The 18,450-nt window shown below is 43.2% G+C and overlaps 1 protein-coding gene across 1 annotated transcript in view; it reads right to left on the reverse strand.

Annotated features, from left to right (window-relative positions):
• Positions 1-18,450, reverse strand: part of LOC147678075 (vomeronasal type-2 receptor 26-like) — a 66,896-nt gene that overhangs the window by 20,661 nt on the left and 27,785 nt on the right. Inside the window, exon 2 of the mRNA XM_086945621.1 lies at positions 3,132-3,255. Coding sequence (XP_086801747.1) covers positions 3,132-3,255 — 124 coding nt within the window. The remainder of the gene's footprint in view (positions 1-3,131; positions 3,256-18,450) is intronic.

Genomic DNA, 18,450 nt, shown 5'->3' on the forward strand with positions numbered 1-18,450 from the left:
TACTACATCCCCCACCCCCAAAGAACTCAATGGAATACAGTCAAGCCCGCCCTGACATTTACGGGTCAGGGTGAACATGATGAAGCATTCCACTACTAGAGTGGGTGAGAGTTACTTATAAAAAATATTGTCTCCCTTTATCCCACCTCCTATTGAGGTGGTGTATAGGCATGGCACATTACCACACACTTTTCCCCTCTTCATGACAACTGTCTTTTTAAGCAGGGGGATACCTTACAGGTTAATGTATTATTTCAGGGGAGTACTATCCCCTCATCATTTCAGATATGAAAGGATCTCCCCACCCTTCCAGGTTCAAAAGGTCCCTTGGCCTCCTGTACTAGAGTTGTGAGCATAATTTAAACAATCTTGGTGATTGCCATTCCCCACTGACCACTGGTTGTAGGTTGGTGTATGTATAAAAGTGCTTGATACATTATACAAGGAAATTGAACAATAAAAAGGGCCATATCTTCTTTTGGCTGCTTCATGGTTCCAGGATTGTGCAAGGTCTGTGCCATGCGCATTCCTTGAATTCTAAACATGTCTGAAATGCAAGACCCAGTGCAAGAGAAATAAATAACTGTCACATTGCAGCTCTCACTCCTTCAGTTCCCTCATCATCGCTTAGCCCTAGGGTAAATATGTACATTAAGGTGAGAAGAGCTAAGTTTCTCTTTCACTCACTTATGGCTCGGAACTCCTAAAGGGAAGGAATGAAACTATCCTAAATCAACTTCAGTTCATCCTGCTCACACACATCTTTCAACTACCGTGACATATTTCCCAAACACATGCGCAATTGGAATTAAGGTTATTCCAGCAATCACCGGTAAGGATGGCCATACTTATCAAATTGTGCTGGAAGTTGAGATCAGCCCCACCTGATTCCCTGGCTGCCCTGTGCTGGTCAGATATGAAGAACCAGCAAACATGCAAAAACGACTGGCCAACGGTGCTTAAGCAAGTGCTAACCACCCTTAACCTGTTTAATGTCTGGCACTTAAACATTAGTTTCGCCACATTCAAAATAATTGCCAACAAAGCAGCTAAATTACAATCCTGGACACTTGACAAAGCAGAGATGGCTTGTACAAAGCATGGATGGACTCTTCTCCAAACCTACACCAATTGCGGCCCACAACCCTACCTTACAAGTCACATTTCTCTGACTATCCAACATTTCTTTCTTCTAATTCGTATGGGAGCCTTTCCCATCAAAAGACCAGGTTCCAGCCTGAAAACAAACATGACCGGACCACTATTGCCAGTTATGCGGTCACTTTGAGGCAAGCTTATTACACTTTTTGTGCATTTACCCTGCCCTCAGAATATATGATGTTACAGCGCAAACAATTACAAAGCATGCTTTTACAACATGGTTTTTACATCGCAACAACCATTACATCGCATGATTTTACAACGCATGCCATTATAATGCATTTTTTAAAACTACCATTACAACTCATTCCATTACAACGGATAAGATTACAATGCATAATACTTTTAGGGCAACAGTAGGGTAAGTGTTGGATAGTGTGGGGTAAGAATTACTATTCCTAGTCCAGTGATGGCAACAGTAGGGTAAGTGTTGGAGAGAAGGGGGAAAATTACTATTACCACTCTAGTGAGGGCAACAGTATGGAAAGTGTTGGCTGGTGTAGGGGTAAAAATTACTATTCCCATCTACCCCAAAACCCATACCAACCCTAAAACTAAAAAATCACCATTACTTTCCTTATAATCTGTAGTAATGTCATGCATTGTAATGGTATGTTTTGTAATGGCATAAGTTGTAGTGGCATGCGTTGCAATGGCATGCGTTGTAATGGCATGTGATGTAAAGGCAATTGCATTGTAACAGTTGCGTTGTAAATGCAGTGTGATGTAATGACTGTGTTGTAATGGATGTTTCCCCTGCCGACAATCATGTCTGATGGAAATTGCTATGCCTGCCTTCCAGGCACTCCAGATAAGATCCTGCCACTGTGCTGTGATGACACTACTGAAAAGCCCTTCGATCCAGCTCTCCTGTAGGGCAACAAAGTTTTTACTACAAGTTAATAGAATGTTATTAACGTAGCCAGGGAATTTTGCACCATACATCAGCCTCCCGCTTGCTACCTCATGTGTCTGCCTTTTCACAATTTGCTAAGAAACACTCGTACTATACTTCGTATTTATTGCGATCCTGTATCTTTTTAGGGGCTAACGTTTTTTAACTCACTCACATTTTTAATAAAAGGCTTGCTGTATTATTCAAAGCTGTGTTTTATCTCCCCTATACAAGCACATTTTAACTTTTTACCAGACCGCTTCTGCAATGATTTTTATTATTATGCAAATACAGATTTACTTACTCGCATTAGGGTGAGAATTGGGTGAGGCTTAAACAAGAGACTATAGATATTGGTGAGAGAGGATGAGGCATTGTCCTCCCTCCCACCAACAATCTCTAGCCTCCCTTGGGATTTGTGGAAAAGTGTGTTTTGATTTCTAACTTTATCAGCCATTGGGAAAGCAGAAGTAAATGCAACCATATCGTAGCAGTGAAAGTGCCCATTATAATACTCTAGAAAGGGCAACTGATGCACAATTGTGTCTGGTGCAATAGTATCCCAACATTTGCAGAAGTTAAAGTCTTTACTGCTGCAATGTCTCACAACTGCTGTACCCTGCTTAGAATGGTTATGCTGATGGATCTACATTTGAAGATTCTCTCATTTCATGGAGAATTCTCTTGTACAGTCCTACTTTAAAACAGACCATCCAATTGGTTTCAATTGCTGTAGTTCTCCCACACCGCTTCATAGACGAGTAAATCATGGTACTGTACTCTGAGAACATAGCCACCAGTCCAATTACTTGTTGACTGTATCTTTGCCTTAGTCCATGTATAGGACTTCCATTTGCCTAGGTTTATGGTATACACATACCACATACATACATACAGGACATGCCTCTCTTGTGGCTCCTATATACAAATACTGTCCTTTGGAATATATATAAGGCCCTTCTCTTGGCTATTGGTTTAATTACAGATGCTGACCATATATATCTATTTATACCATATTGTGGAGAATGTATTGAGGCAATTGGTGGCTCTCTAAGGCGAAGCCATCTAAGCTCACCGGTTTGGTTGGAGATCTCTCCATCTGAGCATGGAATGCAATCATAGCAGCAGACTCCTTGGCCCTCACGAGTGGATTTTCTGAAGCCAACAGTGCACATTTCACTGCATGAGGACTTTGGGATCTGGAGAAAGAAACAAACACTGCTTGGAAAGTATACATTTATGTGTATGAGAATTAGGTTTATACAAGAGGGTGCAAGGTAAATCAGGCTTTCAAGGAACACATGATGATTAAAAGTTACTTTCTGTAACAATGGTTCTTCAAGTTTGGAATATATATTAACTGTAACACAACACAAACAGGCTTCTAACATTTGGCTTACCGGTGCGCTAGCACTACGGGCTCCCCATAGAAATCAGCATGACATGCTATTGCTTCTGACCCAGACTCCATTGCAGCCCTTTTCATCTTCCCAAAGCAGCAGCCCAGTATGTGGTTGAATATGCCCAGCCATTCCAGCTCGAAACATGGGCTACACGTTGCACTAACTCTAGCCAAGCCACATTATTGTCAGGAGCTCCTCGTCCTGTCTGGTACATCAGCACCCTCAAGGGTCACTGCTTGCTCATGTTTTTGTCCACTAAGTGGTTTTGTTTCTTCCTTTTCTTGCCACTGCCAATGTTTGTTTCTTGTCATTGTATTTGTTGGTGCCAGTGCTTGTTTTGCCAATGCTTGTTGCTTTTGGGTGCTAGCTACAGTGTCACATTATTGGACATGTGCTGTTGCTAAGCACCTGTCATGCTTATGGGCGTGGCAAGGAACCTGGCGTGCTTATGGGCGTGGCTAGCCATGTGCGGTTAACTGCCCCTGAATTGGCTATAAAAGCCCAAGCCTCGCACCTGTCAGTACTTGGCTTAATCTCCTTGTTCCCACTTCAGCTGAAGACTGCTTCTGTCACTACTTCAGGATTTCCTCCCTCACCATTGAACAAAAACACACGCCGGTCTGGAACTGCAGCCAGCATCGGACAGCAAAGTGCAGCGCGCTTTAGGGCTGGGTGTGAAATGAAAGGGTGTGTGACTTTGACATTTTCTGTTGGTATCGGAAGGCTGATCCTTGCATATTTGCCATGTGAATTGGTAATCTGGTATTTGGCCCAAGTGACTTTTGATTCACGACTATGGTCTTTACATATTTTTTCACGCTTAGCGCTTGGGGTCATTTTATGTTTGAAATCCTTTTATATTTGTATTACGCTTAGCATTTGGAGTCATTTTATGTTTAAACTAATTTCATATTTGTATTCAGCTTAGCGCTTGGGGACGTTTTATGTTTGAACTCATTATCGACTTCTGTGACTTTGAAATTAAGACTAATATTGTAAACTTGATACCGTGCCTTGTGCATGAAGGCATCCTGTTACCCTCTGATCATCACATTGTATGGACACTGGTTTATGTAGCCTTTTGGGCCTGTTCCTAGATGTGAATATTTGTTTATGGGTGTTTTGTGCAAGCAAAATGACTTGTCTAGGTGCCATTCATTTCCCTGGCTGTAGATGACACATAATCATGGCCAGTGACTCCTTTTTGGCAGCATTGGTTTTAGAGAACTATTATTTGGAGTATACTCTCCTGCACCCTACAGACAAAGGCTAAGAGAGTATCTCAGCTCCCCTTGAGAAGCAGGTGATTAACATAACTGGCTTATTATGAATGTTCTGTGTTAAGTGAACCTGGGTGGGCCAGAAGTGTCTCTGTATTTATCTATTGCATTTCTTTTTTTATAGAGAAACGCAAGTCCTCAAAAAAGTGACCTTATTCTGCAAACAGATTCCCTCAAGGGGGGCAGGCTGTGGGATTAGCAGTGTTCTCTCTTTTTTGTCCCATTTGGGACACCTGCCAGGACTCCTGTAGTGAGTTCAGTAGTGCCGAGAGCTGTTCTAGAATAAGATAGGACAGTTCATCGCTCCTGCAGACAACCTGGACATCAGGTGAGTGGCTGTGCCACAGTCTTACAATTCTATCAAATTACAATATTAGTAAAATTATATTATCTGGCCCCATCACTGGAAGTCTTCTAGATCCATTATTATGCTAGGTCGTTAGCTTTGCCTCAGGCATCCTGGGATTTTTGGGCTGGTGACATGACATCTGGAAGTGTTAAATAAGTATGTTTCTATCTCAATGTTGTGTATCCCCAGACTGTAAGAACTCACCGGTACAGTCAGCAGACACACGGGCATAATGGAAGGAAAGTTCACTTCATTCATAAATAAAGGGTTAAAGTTGGGTGAATAACACTAGGTAGGACTAGGCCTAGAAGCTGTTTAAAATGATAGCAACCTTGGTCCTCAAAATTAGCAATTATCACCTGAATCCACTTGCAACTCAAAGTAGCATGACAGCTTGACCTTACAAGAATGGCAGACCTCTTCTAATCCAAGATGGTGACGTCCACTTCTGGGTCAAGGAAGGAAGGGAAACGAAGACAACAGTATAAAAGGTTGATATCAAGTGTCTAGCAGCAGTTCATTACGGGAAGGCTACTTTATTTACAGAGTTTGCACCCAACCTTGTTAGCAGCACATTTTTGTGCTTCCTCCTTCCCTATTGGTTGGTTCCCTTTTCCCATGTACTCACCTGCAACTGAGACTGGCTTGTTTAACCTGATTCCTCTGATGGAACTTGCACAGCTCTTGCTCCTTGGATGCTACTTGCAGAGAAAGCGCTCTGATACCTGATACCTTTGGGTCAAATTCGCGCTATATAAAACTCCGGAAAAAAGCTTAACTTTGAGGCCTTGTGTAAAGTATTTATGCAGCACACAAACAGTAATAAAGTGAAAAAATAACACAAGAAAAATCAGAAACCAGATTAGAAGAATGGAGCAAAGTTTACTAAATGAAATAACACCAAAACAATTTGTGTATCCAGAGTTATGAATTTTTAAAGATTTCAGAGAAACATAGCACAAAAAAGTACAAAATGTCACTCACAGGTATCTGGTTGCACTAGACTGGAACCAAGTAACAAGTTAAGGCCGCCCCCGCTTGAGCCCACATCAGATACAGCCACCAAGAATAAATTCTGAATATTTCCTAGAGATGGTAGAGTCCTCAACGGGATAGAGTCCTCAGCGGGGCCAGGCAGCAGGGTGTAGCGGGGAAGAGGTCATCGAAGTCTCCGTATGAATCCGATGTATGAAGTCTCGGTGAAGCCTACAATGAAGGCAAGAAAAGCTAGGTTTTCAGGCCGAGGAGGTTGTCATCATCGATGGGGTGTTAGTCGTCATCAAGTCTGGTAATGATTTCTAACTTCAGACTTAGAGGTTCTTTTGGAGGATGGATTCCTCGGGCTGGACGGGGCTGTAGACTGTAGCCAAAGAGGGCTCCATGAGGCTAAATACTGTCATCGAGAGGTCCAACTAAAGACAATTTGGTATGGAAAAGAATGTAGAAGAAGTTGCGGTGATGTCAATCCCACAGTCAATGCACCTTAGTCGGATCGGCCTGCAGGTAGGTCCAGGTCTTCTGTCGGATCTTAGAGCAGTGTTTTGCTGGTAAATTTTATAAGCCCTAGGTTTTGGTTTTTGGTAGGAGGAGACCACTCTAGCACCACACCCAGAATCTGGGGGCTCTGCCTGGAGGCTATGACTCACTTCAGCAGAGATCAGCCAGATAGTCAAGTTGCAGTATCTCTGGAGCCTAATGTTTCACTTTAGCTGACACAGGAAGCCAGTCAGCTAATCTTTGGAGTCACTTTGGTAGTCCTGGGTTCATGGAGCAGGTTCAATCTTCCTTTCTCAGGCAGTATGGCAGCCCATACAGCAGCAGGACAGTACTTCTTCTGAGTCTCTCAAAGGTCCAGAAGTTGAATGATGAGTGGTTCTGGGGGTGCAATATTTACACCTGTTGCCATCCTTTGTGTGGGAGGATCCCTGTCCTGTCCACACATATGGTTCTGGAAAAGACTCCACTTCCCCTGTCAAGGCTCAAAGTTGTCTGTGGTGATAAAATAGAGGGCAGTCCTAGTGTTAGATTCCTTTGTATGTGGAGTATGCAAGGTTCTTTGAAGTGTATGTGGGGCTGAGTACAGTCCTTTTCCTGCCACCCTGGCTAGATAACCTATCCTGTTCACACCTAAGCACCCTTTGTGTCACTATTGGGAGGAATACACAACCCCCCAACAGAATAGCCATTCACAGTCATGTTACTCAGGATATTGGCTGAAGGTTAGGACAAAGATTACCAGCTTTTTAAAAGTGACATTTTCAGAACTGTGACTTAAAATCCGACTACACCATTGGAGAGAATTTTAAAGTATAATTAGTTATAGGTAAACTGTATATCTCTAATTGTTCCCAATCCAAAGTTAGCAATTACTAAATGTAATAAGGTAAGCCAGTGTTAGTCATTTGGAATGTTAGGAGTATTCCACTGCCAGGACATGTAAAATGTAAGTACACATGTCCTACTGTTTAAAGACCCTGCCTGAGTACCTTAGGGGTTGTTCATAAGTGTCATCAAAGAAGATTTAGAAATGGGTGGCACCCTTTAGCAGGTGGCACAATAAGTGCTGCAGGGCCTCTAGTAGTATTTAATTTATAGGCCATGGGTACACGTAGTACCATTTAACAGAGACTTACATGTGAATTAAATGTGCTAATTAGTTGTAGGCCAATTTTGCCAATGTTTTCGGGGGAGAGTTTAAGGACTTTAGCACTGATAAGCAGTGGTGAAGTAAACAAAGTCCTAATGCCAACAAAAAATTAATTCAGCCAAATAGGACAAATGAAGGCAAAACGTTTGTGGGAATACCATGCCAAGGTTGACAGCTCTAACAATTCTGAATCCCTTTCATTCACAGAACAACATTACACAATTTTTCGAGTGATAACTATTGCCTATTTAGGACTCACTAGTTCACTAGTGTGATTTTCTGGAGGTGACAGGTCTGGAGGTCACAGTCTGGACAGGCCATAAATATAATTTAATGTTCAAATCTGTGCAAATATCACAGACATGCTCAACACTTTTTTAGGTCGAGCATTCGAGACCTCTTGTATATAATTTAGTATATACTTTAGTATATATACTTTAGTATATACTTATATGTGTATGTACTTTGTGGGCTATGGAAGATCAGCCAGAGGACTTGTCTGCATCTTCTGATGGACTTTTTTTCTGTTCAACTGCCTCTATTTAACTGTCTTTATAGAACACGACCAGCTTAATACCAGAACTGCTTTCTGCTGAGGGACTTTCTTTTTTAAATTTTTCTGGCAACTGCCTCTATTTAACTTTTTTGACAGAAAACAACCAGCATATGTCAGTAAAATACCAGAATCACTTTAGCAATCTCTAGATTCCAGTCTATAGAAATTTTATTTTTAGGTGCACCCGTAGACAATAATATATTTTTCAAATCTTGTATTTTCAGTGATACGACCACCCAAGGCCCTGCTTTTATATTAAAAACTAAGCTTTGGACTATACCATTTCCTGCTGAAAGGCAATATTTCTCTCCATGTGTTCCCAAACTTGGCGTGTCACGCAGTTTGGTGCTTACCTTCCCTCCATGTTAAAGATCAGTAGATGTTTCAGCACCCAGGCTAATGTGCTGGATAGCTAAATACATATAAGGTCCCAAAGGCTAGACCGATTGCATTGCAAATGATTGTTTTAGATGTAATTGTTGCTATTTGAAGATCTGAAAAAAGACATTGGAAAGCTGAAGCTCTGTCATGTCCTTCAGAAAAGAGGTTGAAACAACCTGCTCCAACCGTTCTTCCGGTAATAGATACTTTCCTGACATGCCAGGCTCAGAGTGACTTACTTTAAAAAAAGACAGGTTATTCATTCCTAATAAATAGGTGCAATGACAAACCATCAAATGACATCACAACGCTCCCATGACAAGCCATCCAGACTTGCCATGAGAAAATAACATACAGGGCAAAATCAAATACACACAGGATTATTTAACTCATTCGTTTTTGTGGCTTAATACAAAGAACATGGTTACTGGTTATATGAAAATATGCATTGTTTTATATTCAAGCCAAACTTGAACATGGGAAACTCAGACGTTCTTTGGCTCTTATACCAATTCAAACATAGCCACAGAAGCAAACAATATGGACGATATATTTATACAATGGGTGTACATCCCTGTGGATATTTATTGACTTATTTACTAAGATGAGCCATTTTGTTCTTCTTACAAAAGGAGGTGGCGAGACTTCATGGCCTTGCTAAAATCAATCAATGTTTCAGAGTTTCACATTTGATTTCCAGGTTCTGGTCAGCATTTACACCACCACTGGAGATTCAATCAAGTCAAGCAGTTATCATCCACATTCAGATGCAAAAGCAGAGAAGGTCAATCAAACAATTGAACAATTTCTTTGAACTTTATAACAAACTTTCAGGAAACAATGGATTTTTGTAGCAGAGTTTTTTTATTATAATTCCTCACACAGCTCAATACAAACTTCTCCTTTTCTTAAGTGTGTACTAAGTACTTCTTCACATGCTTGCTGTTATCTTACCCATGCATTCAGTACCATGAGCTAAGGCCCTCACCTAAATTAAACAACATATGAATAAAGTCTACCTTTTTGGTTAATGTCAATTTATTAAATTGGATAACTGTCCTAAAGACAAAAGGTTCCACTGGTGGTTCAGAAGTATCCTGGTCAGAGACTCTGCTTCCTGCCCCAGCAGCTCCGCTGTTGTGCTGCTGCCCCTACACCTCTCTGTATGGTAGGTGTTCGAAGCCCAACTCCACCCGCAGGCTCCTGCCGGTGGGAGATACTTGCTCACCTGATGGTCCGCTGTTGTCTGTCTTCATGTTTATGACTGTTTTTCAGTTTTTTTGTCTGTCTTTCTGTCTTTTGTTATTGTGCCTTTAATATTTTGCTTTTAATTGTAATCTTCTGTATTTCTGTCTATTTTTGCCTGTTTTGTTACAAGTGCCCTTTTTTGTGTCCACCGTGCCCATGTCCCACCCTTTTCTCGCTGCTGCTGCCCCCGCGGACCTTCTCCACTGCTGGTTCCCCTTACGCCTCGCTGCTGTGCTTCCCTCCCATCCCTATTTAATGGCGGCAGCACCAAAGGCAAGCCGGTCTGCACCTGTCCAGGACCTGACCATGACCAGTGCCAGGGACCCCGGTTCTCTGACAACCCACCCCTACAGCTCAGCTGACCTCCACGCACTCACCCCGGAAGAAACAACAGCTGTCTTTGCCCAACATCACCCACTGCCAGTTCTCCTTCCGACACTGCTGACAATCCTACACCATCCTCCGCAACCCCGCAGCTGCTGCACTCACGCCGGACGCCAGCACCCCCGAAGCCCTGAGGTGCATCCTCCTCAATGTGTGCTCCCTCACAGACATGCTGTAGAGATCTGGGACCTCTCACCAATGCCACCTCTGCCACTGACATGGCCAACCCCAATCCCCGATGGATACAAGATCCAGAGGAAGGACCACCCAGGAGGACTCACCATTGCACACAAGAGCTCCCTCCGACTCTCCGCTACCAGCAGGAGCGATTCTCCATCCACCACCGGAACACCTCCATTTCCATATCCAGACCAGCCCCAGAACGACCCTATGTGGCAGCCTCGCCCGACCCCCCAGACCTCGAACCTCATTCATCACTACCATTGGTGACCTCATCGAGCCCCACACCATCGCCTCCATGGATTACATATTCATCGGAGACCTCAACTTCCACCTCAACAACCTCAATGACCCCAACTCCACCACCCTTGTGGACTACCTTGCCAACATCAGACTGAAACAGCTTGTCACTACCCCCACCCATAAGGCAGGATGAACCATCAACCCCATCTTCGCAGGAGGGAACAACATCCACTTCAGCCGGTGTGGGAATTTTGTCACTTGCAACATTTGTGGGTGGTCTAGGGGTCCCAAAACAGTATAACTAGCTTAGTATAGCTTGGAGAAATTGTCCGACTTGTCCGAGTAGCAGACCTGTCACTGACCCTACGAACTCTATAGGTGATTGATACAGAGTGCTGCGGAGCACTCTGCCCGTATTTTCCACAAAACTAGAAGGGGTGGAAATAGTCTTAAGTGCTGGCGGAGCACTTTGCTGGGAAATTCGAAAACCCAATCGGGGTTATTGGCGGATTACTTGCAGAGAGGGGGTAACGCAGGCGTTGCATCCGAAGCTGTGGGTGTTGGTCGTACCTTGGTGGGCCCAGTCCTGATCCAAACCTGAGGGGTATCCTGTCCTGACTGTCCACGAGCTGTACCTGCTCGCTTTCTGGTATTCCAATCCTTGAGGGTCCTTGCCCCCGTCCTTCCAAACTGACCCGTGGCCAGGGTTAGTCCTCATTTTTGCTTAGCTAATTATTAACTGTGGGTGTATGTCTTTCTATCACTCTTCCTTCTCTTCTTAATAAAGCTCTCTTGCCTGTGATATTGCTCTATCACCTCTGAAAGCAATTTATATGCAATTGTTTATTAGTGATGTTCCACTTCTCTCCCTACCTATAGGATATTATTAAACTGTCATATTATTTAAGTGTGTTCCATTTTACCCTTCCCTTTAGCATGATTGTCTTGAACTTAGTAAGAATAGCATAAGATCTAGGGATTAGGTTTAAGAATATTAGTGCACACGTTAGGTCCTTCTCATGTCCCTTGCCTTAGTTTAAGCCTATGCTGAATAGCGTGTTCCCTGATACTCAAACTCTGTAGTGTTCCCTAAATTCTCTAATGGTACTTGCCCTGATGCATAGTTACATTGTGGCTTTAATATTGATAATCGATGTACTGATTTGCATTTGCCTCATTATTCTGGCATATTCATTCTGAAATTTTCTTATATAAAACTTTAAACTCCATCAGGTGTCTGTGGTCATTTTACAACATAAATGTTATTAATGTATCAATCGTGAAAGGTATTTTACATCTTGTAGGAATCTTGTTACCTGTCCACTGCTAGCTCCTGATTCATCAGGAGTAATGTGCCTGGGGTAAGTCAGGTACATGAATAGTAAGTGGTGTAAGTGACACCCCCGAATTACTCATAGTAGCGTGGTAAAGGTTTCACCCGGTTCATGCAAAACTCTGTCATTACGTGCACGCCAGGGCCCAGTGCGTGGAAATTGGTAATCTAATGACCCGGGTGACCTACGCGCTCTATCAGTAATTTTCTGGTAGCAGAGGAAATGGTTAGGACTAGTTAAGATAGGTAGACAAGATAGTTAATAAACAAACCGTGAAAATAAAATGTGCTGCTAAAAAAAAAAATCTTTTTATTGATTGTATTGCTTCAAATATTGCACGGATGTTTTAAAGAGGTTTGATATATATATATGATTTTTGCATTGCTGCTATAAGTGTTATATGTTACATTAACAGAAATTGTTTGTAAGTGTTCAGTGTAGTCCGAATCCCCGGGGAAGTCTATAGCTAACGGTGAGTAGAATCCGGTTAGCTGATGAGGTCGCTTGTCGTGAGTTATTAGTGCAGGGTCAGGAGAAGACCAGAAGCGCTAATTAGGATCTTTTGTTGTATCTGAGTGATTGATAGCTAGCGAGCCCTTGTATAAAACTTCCCTGGTGATATCACCTAGTAAGGGTCACATACGGAAGGAGTAATAGGGTCTCCAAAGCTTGAATGAGAAGCAAGGTAGTCCACTGGTGAAAGCCTGACTTAGTATATATCCCGGAAAGAAGTGGATGAGTCAGGGGAATAGCAGGTTCTATATTGCGCGTTTGTGAGGTTAGGCAGAGAAGTCTACCCTAAGTGAATGAAAAGTAGACAGAAGTGGTTTACTTGCAGTGAAAAGAAAACGTTCTATCTCTTTAGAACACTCAGACACAGCGGCGAATGTTGTACATTGTTAACTAAAATAAACGTTCGTACTTTAGGAAAAATTCAAAGTTTCCGTTACCTTGTGAAGGAGGGAGTCAGTCGGAAGACTGCCCGGACGTCACTTCGTGCCGCGCTGGTATTGGTCAGAACAGCGGGTGTGTAGCGAAGCTGAGATTGTAAGGGAGGGGTGAGTGCCGGAGCGTGAGACCGTGTCTCGTGAAAGGCCGCGCACCCATTGGCTAAAAAGTTTTGCAATCTTGGTTTTAATTGGTTGCTGCGAGATAAAAGTCGCGCTAGCATTGGAAGCACTAAAGTAGACACAATTAAGCAACAGGAGCTTGAGGATAGTTTGGAAAAGTGTATGTGGTACCCTGAGTTTATACCTAATCCACAGCACTTAGGCTTCTATAAGGAACAGATTTTACGAGGTAGACCAAACAAAATGTATGGAGTTAAGAGGAAGATGTCTCTTGCTGACAAAATTAAGAATTATTTCAAGAAAGACCAGCCCATTAGAACTAGGGAAGGTGTGATCATTCCTGCACCAGATACTCCTGCCTCTTTCATGATGTTTGATAAGGGGTATCATACTTGCGTATGGTTAGAAAATTGGGTAAAGTATACTGCAGATGACGGAGTTCTAGCATTTCCTATTAATGGTTCCTTTAATGGCAGAATCCTGTTCAACTTAAGAAACCGGATGAATGAATTGCATCCTAGACCCAGATTAACACAGTACGAGGCACTAGAGGAATGGGAGATTGAGGCTCTGGACAGAGACAGGCCCAGAATGGATAAGGGTTTGAGTAGATGGTATCCAAAATTGCCAAAAGAAACCAAAGAGCAGAAAATGAAACAGTGGAGGCAGAATATGATGGTTGAGGGGTTGTTTCCAATGATGGGGGTACTGGAACAAGGGAAAGGAAAATGTACTAAAAAAAAACACCACTTAATGACCGTGGGGGACTCTGAAGATGAACACCTAGAAGATTTGTTGATGAAAACCCCCCCTCCCTATGTTGCAGAGTCAGAGCCTTTGAGTTCAACGAACCCGTTTTCTAAATATCCTAGATGTCGGAGGGATAGTAAAACAGATGGAACGGGTACAGATAGTAAAACCAGTGATGGGGACGGGTTTTGCAGACCTAGTTCTACAGTCCCGAATTACCGTCCGTTTGGAGAAGACCCACCTCGGGTGGTTACTCCAACAGCCCCAAATATTTACCCTCCCTTGGTACCCCTAGTGGTGCATGACAATTCCACAGAAAGGGCTTTGCGTGAGCGAGAGAAGGAAGCCCTAGCCAGACAGCGAGATGATTTAATTCGGACCATAGCCCAGATACATCCCCATCCAGATTCACTGACTATCCCAGTAACTATAGGTCCAGCTAATCCCCTTTACGGGGATAGACTGGCCAGTCCACGGACTCCTGTTATAACCCCGAATATGCCAACTCCTAGTGTTCCACTCCCGAGAAAAGAGACGTTCATAGATGATGATCAAGAAAGCGAATGTGAGTCAGTGGTCTTAATGGATCTGCCCATAAGGGAACCTAGAACCAGTGTGCCAAGGGCAAGAAGTCAGAGTAGGACAAAAGAGGTAATGATTGAAAGCACCTCTGGGGTCAGGAGTGCCACAGTAGTATCTCCAGAGGAATTGGACAGATGGACCAAAGAGTTGGAAAAAGAAACCACACCCCAACCAAAACCCTTAGAAATCTATAGACTAAGGATAGAAATAGAGGAACTAGTGGCTGGTAATGTAGGATTAGACCGGTTAAACTCCTTTAGTGAAGACGAGTTACTGTTTATCAGCAAAAACCTTACCCGAAACACTAGATTGCTACATGAGAGATTGATGGACACAGCCACTGACATGGGAATCGATATTAGTCGATCCAAATTCCTTAAGAAACCTTACAGAGCAGATTTTTCCGACAAAGACCTAGAGAACATGAACATGGTAGGAAAACAGATCCAGATAAAGGAATTACTGAAAGTCCTCCAGAATTGGGGAAATGTAGAAAAATGGAAGACCCGATGGGCGAAAAAGAAAGAAGAGAGTAAGGCTAATCCAAAGGGCTCAGAATACTTACTGAAAGAGATAGAGCCAGCAGAAAAATTGTGTCCCATGAGAGAGGTACCGGGGGGGAAAATATGTCCATATCCCTTGGTCCCGACAAGACATTGTGTCATTTACTAATGACTTTCCAAAATTGCGGGAAAAACCAGTCGACTGGTACCGACAGGTTGAACGCTTCATAAAGGTTCAGAAATGCCTTCTGAAAGACCTGGATGGGTTTTTCGACATTGTGGTGCCTGTAGATTTGTGGACCGATTGCAAAATTGAAATTGATTGGCCCAATGATGAATATGTGAGAGACCCTAGAACCGGAGCTCCCTCGCCTGAAGTAATGAGAAAGTATGAGCAAGTCATACAACACCTGAAGAAAAAGGTGCCCGCAAAGGAAACTGATTGGACCCGGATAGATAGAACTACCCAAGAGCGCGATGAAACTGTTCATTCCTTTTATGAAAGGTTACTGCAGGTGTTCAAAACTTACAGTGGAATTGATAATGTGGACATGAAAGACATGACCCATTTCAGTTACAGATTCGTGTTAGGATTAAGGCCTGAAATATGCCAGTGGATTCGAGATAATAAAATCAGTTGGCAAGGCAAGCCCATAGATGATGTCCTCAAGTATGCCAAGTACTGTGAGGATGAGATAGAAAATAAGAAGAAAGCCCTAAAGGAGAAGGTGATGTGGGCACAAGTGAAATTGCCTGAACAGCAAGAAAAACAGTTAAGTAAAATGAATAATGCTAATAATGCGCAAAATCCCAATGCTGGGGGAGGAGGGAAACCCCGGGTAAAAATGAGTCGGGAGGAGGCTATGAAGAAGTTCCCATGCCACTGGTGCGGTCAGATAGGGCATTGGAGAGACGAGTGTCCACATCTGCAGGCTGGTAATGCCCCTGTAAATGGTTTAAATCCACAGGTGCAGAAAGAGGGGATACCAAAGAACCAGCAACAGGTAAAGCTACCTCCAGTGCCTCGCGCTCCTAGACCGAATTATAAGAATCAGGGTCAGCAGAATGAAAGGGCCGAGGTATGGGAAGGAGAGAATGAGAGAAATGCAGCGATTCCACAGTTTTTGTTAAATGATTCCTTTCCCTGTGATGATCAAGATTAACGGGGCCTGAGGGGGGAGGACAAGGAGTGCGTGCTTGGCGCCTCCTTACCGGTAGACCAGACCGGACCATATATTGAAGGAAAGGTTGAGGGAAAAGACGTCACCTTTCTGTTGGACACTGGTGCTACCCGGTCTACTGTGAGAACAGTGGATGTTCCTAACCTACCCCTCTCGGGAGAAGCAATCCAAGTAGTGGGTGTTTCAAATCAGATAATCAGTACTCCGGTAACTGAACCAATGGAGATTTCCATAGGGAACTTCAAGGAAATGCATAGATTCGTGGTCTGTGACTCCAGTCCCGTGAACCTGTTAGGACGAGATTTGCTGTGTAAAATGAATTGCACCATATTTTGCACACCAAATGGTGTCGAAATTCAGACCCCTGAGGAAGATGGCCTGTACAAATTGATGCTGCTAAGGCCAGATACAGAAGTTAGACCCCTGTCAATTGAAGACCTTCCTGAAGAATTACAGTCAAAAGTGGTACCCGAAGTTTGGGATTTCACTGGAAGAGATGTAGGCTTAATGGCAAATGTAGACCCAGTTAAAATAGCCATAAAAACAAATGCTGTTTATCCAAAAACTCGGCAGTACAAGATGAGTGCAGAAGTAAAGGCTGGAGTCGCAACTGAAGTAAAGCGGTTGCTCGAAGCAAACATAATACAGGAAGTAATGAGCAGTCCCTGTAATTCACCCATAATTGGAATTAAAAAGCCTAGCAGAAAGTACCGGGTAGTGCAGGATCTGCGCAAGGTAAACCAAATTGTTGTACCTTGCTGTCCCATTGTGCCCAACCCTGCAGTGATACTATACCAAATTCCTTGGGATGCGGAATGGTTTACTGTCATTGACCTGTGCCATGCATTCTTTTCCATCCCATTACATCCAGAAAGCAAGTTCCTTTTTAGTTTAGAATTTGACAGCCATGTCTATGTCTGGAATCGTGTCCCCCAGGGGTACACCGAAAGTCCATCGATTTTCAACCAGATCCTAAAAAGATGCCTTGAATCGTTAGTACTGCCAAGAGAGTCTGTTCTGGTACAGTACATAGACGACCTTCTGGTGGTGTCTAAAAATCAAACTGACTGTGTCACTGATACTATTGCCTTGTTAAATCACCTAGGAAAGGGAGGACATAAGGTTTCACCTGACAAATTGCAGTTCTGCAGAAACTCAGTAAAATATCTGGGGCACCAGATAGAGAAAGGAATTCGAAAAGTCACTACAGAAAGGATCAAGATAATTCAAAATATGGGCCTACCCGTGACCCAGAAAGAAGTGAGAATGTTCCTAGGAGTTGTGGGATACTGCAGACAATGGATTGTAGGATTCGCAGCTCTAGCAAAGCCTCTGATAAACATGACCAAGAAGGGAGTTGAAGATCCAGTAAAGTGGAATGATGAAAGCATGTCCGCCTGGGTAAAATTGCGAAATTGTCTGTGCTCAGCTCCTGCATTAGGAATGCCTGACTATTCCAAGAACTTCGAATTGTTCTGTGACACAAGAGACAATTGTGCGCTCTCAGTCCTAACCCAGGAACATGGGCTGATCAGGCGTCCCGTGGCCTATTTTTCGGCCACTTTAGATCCAGTGGCTGCTGGATTACCAGGATGTCTGAAAGCAGTAGCTGCTACTTGTGTAAGTCTAGAACAGAGTGAGAACATTGTCATGGGACATCCTGTCACTGTATATGTTCCTCATTCTGTTGTGATCTTACTGACCCGAACAAAGACCCAGTATCTCACTCCTAGTCGGCTGACTAAATATGAGAGAATTCTAGTTGGTGCCGAGAATGTAATTATTTCCCGGTGCAATGTCCTGAACCCTGCAACCCTGTTACCTATTCCTCTGGATGTAGAAGCCGAGGATGAAATGGAGCATAACTGTGTAGATTTAACAGAGTTTAGCACCAAGCCACGTCCTGATATCAGAGAAATAGCCTTACTTGATGAGGATATTATGATGTTTGTGGATGGCTCATGTTTAAGACATGAGGATGGAGGTCTGAGTGCTGCCTATGCCGTAGTCACATTGACGACAACCCTGGAAGCATCTTACCTATGCGAAGTGAAATCTGCCCAAGTAGCAGAACTAATCGCATTGACAAGAGCTTGTAAGCGAGGGAAAAACAAAAGAGTAACTGTTTATACCGACAGCCAGTACTGTTATGGGGTTGTTCATGACTTTGGCCAACTATGGTTACAAAGAGAATTCATGACTTCCTCAGGTACCCCTATCAGAAATGGAAAGGTGGTACAGAACTTACTGGAAGCAATTCAATTACCCAAAGAATTGGCTGTGGTCAAGTGTGCGGCTCACAG

Source organism: Lissotriton vulgaris, chromosome 12, assembly GCF_964263255.1.
Source record: "Lissotriton vulgaris chromosome 12, aLisVul1.2, whole genome shotgun sequence".
NCBI classification, from domain to species: domain Eukaryota; kingdom Metazoa; phylum Chordata; class Amphibia; order Caudata; family Salamandridae; genus Lissotriton; species Lissotriton vulgaris.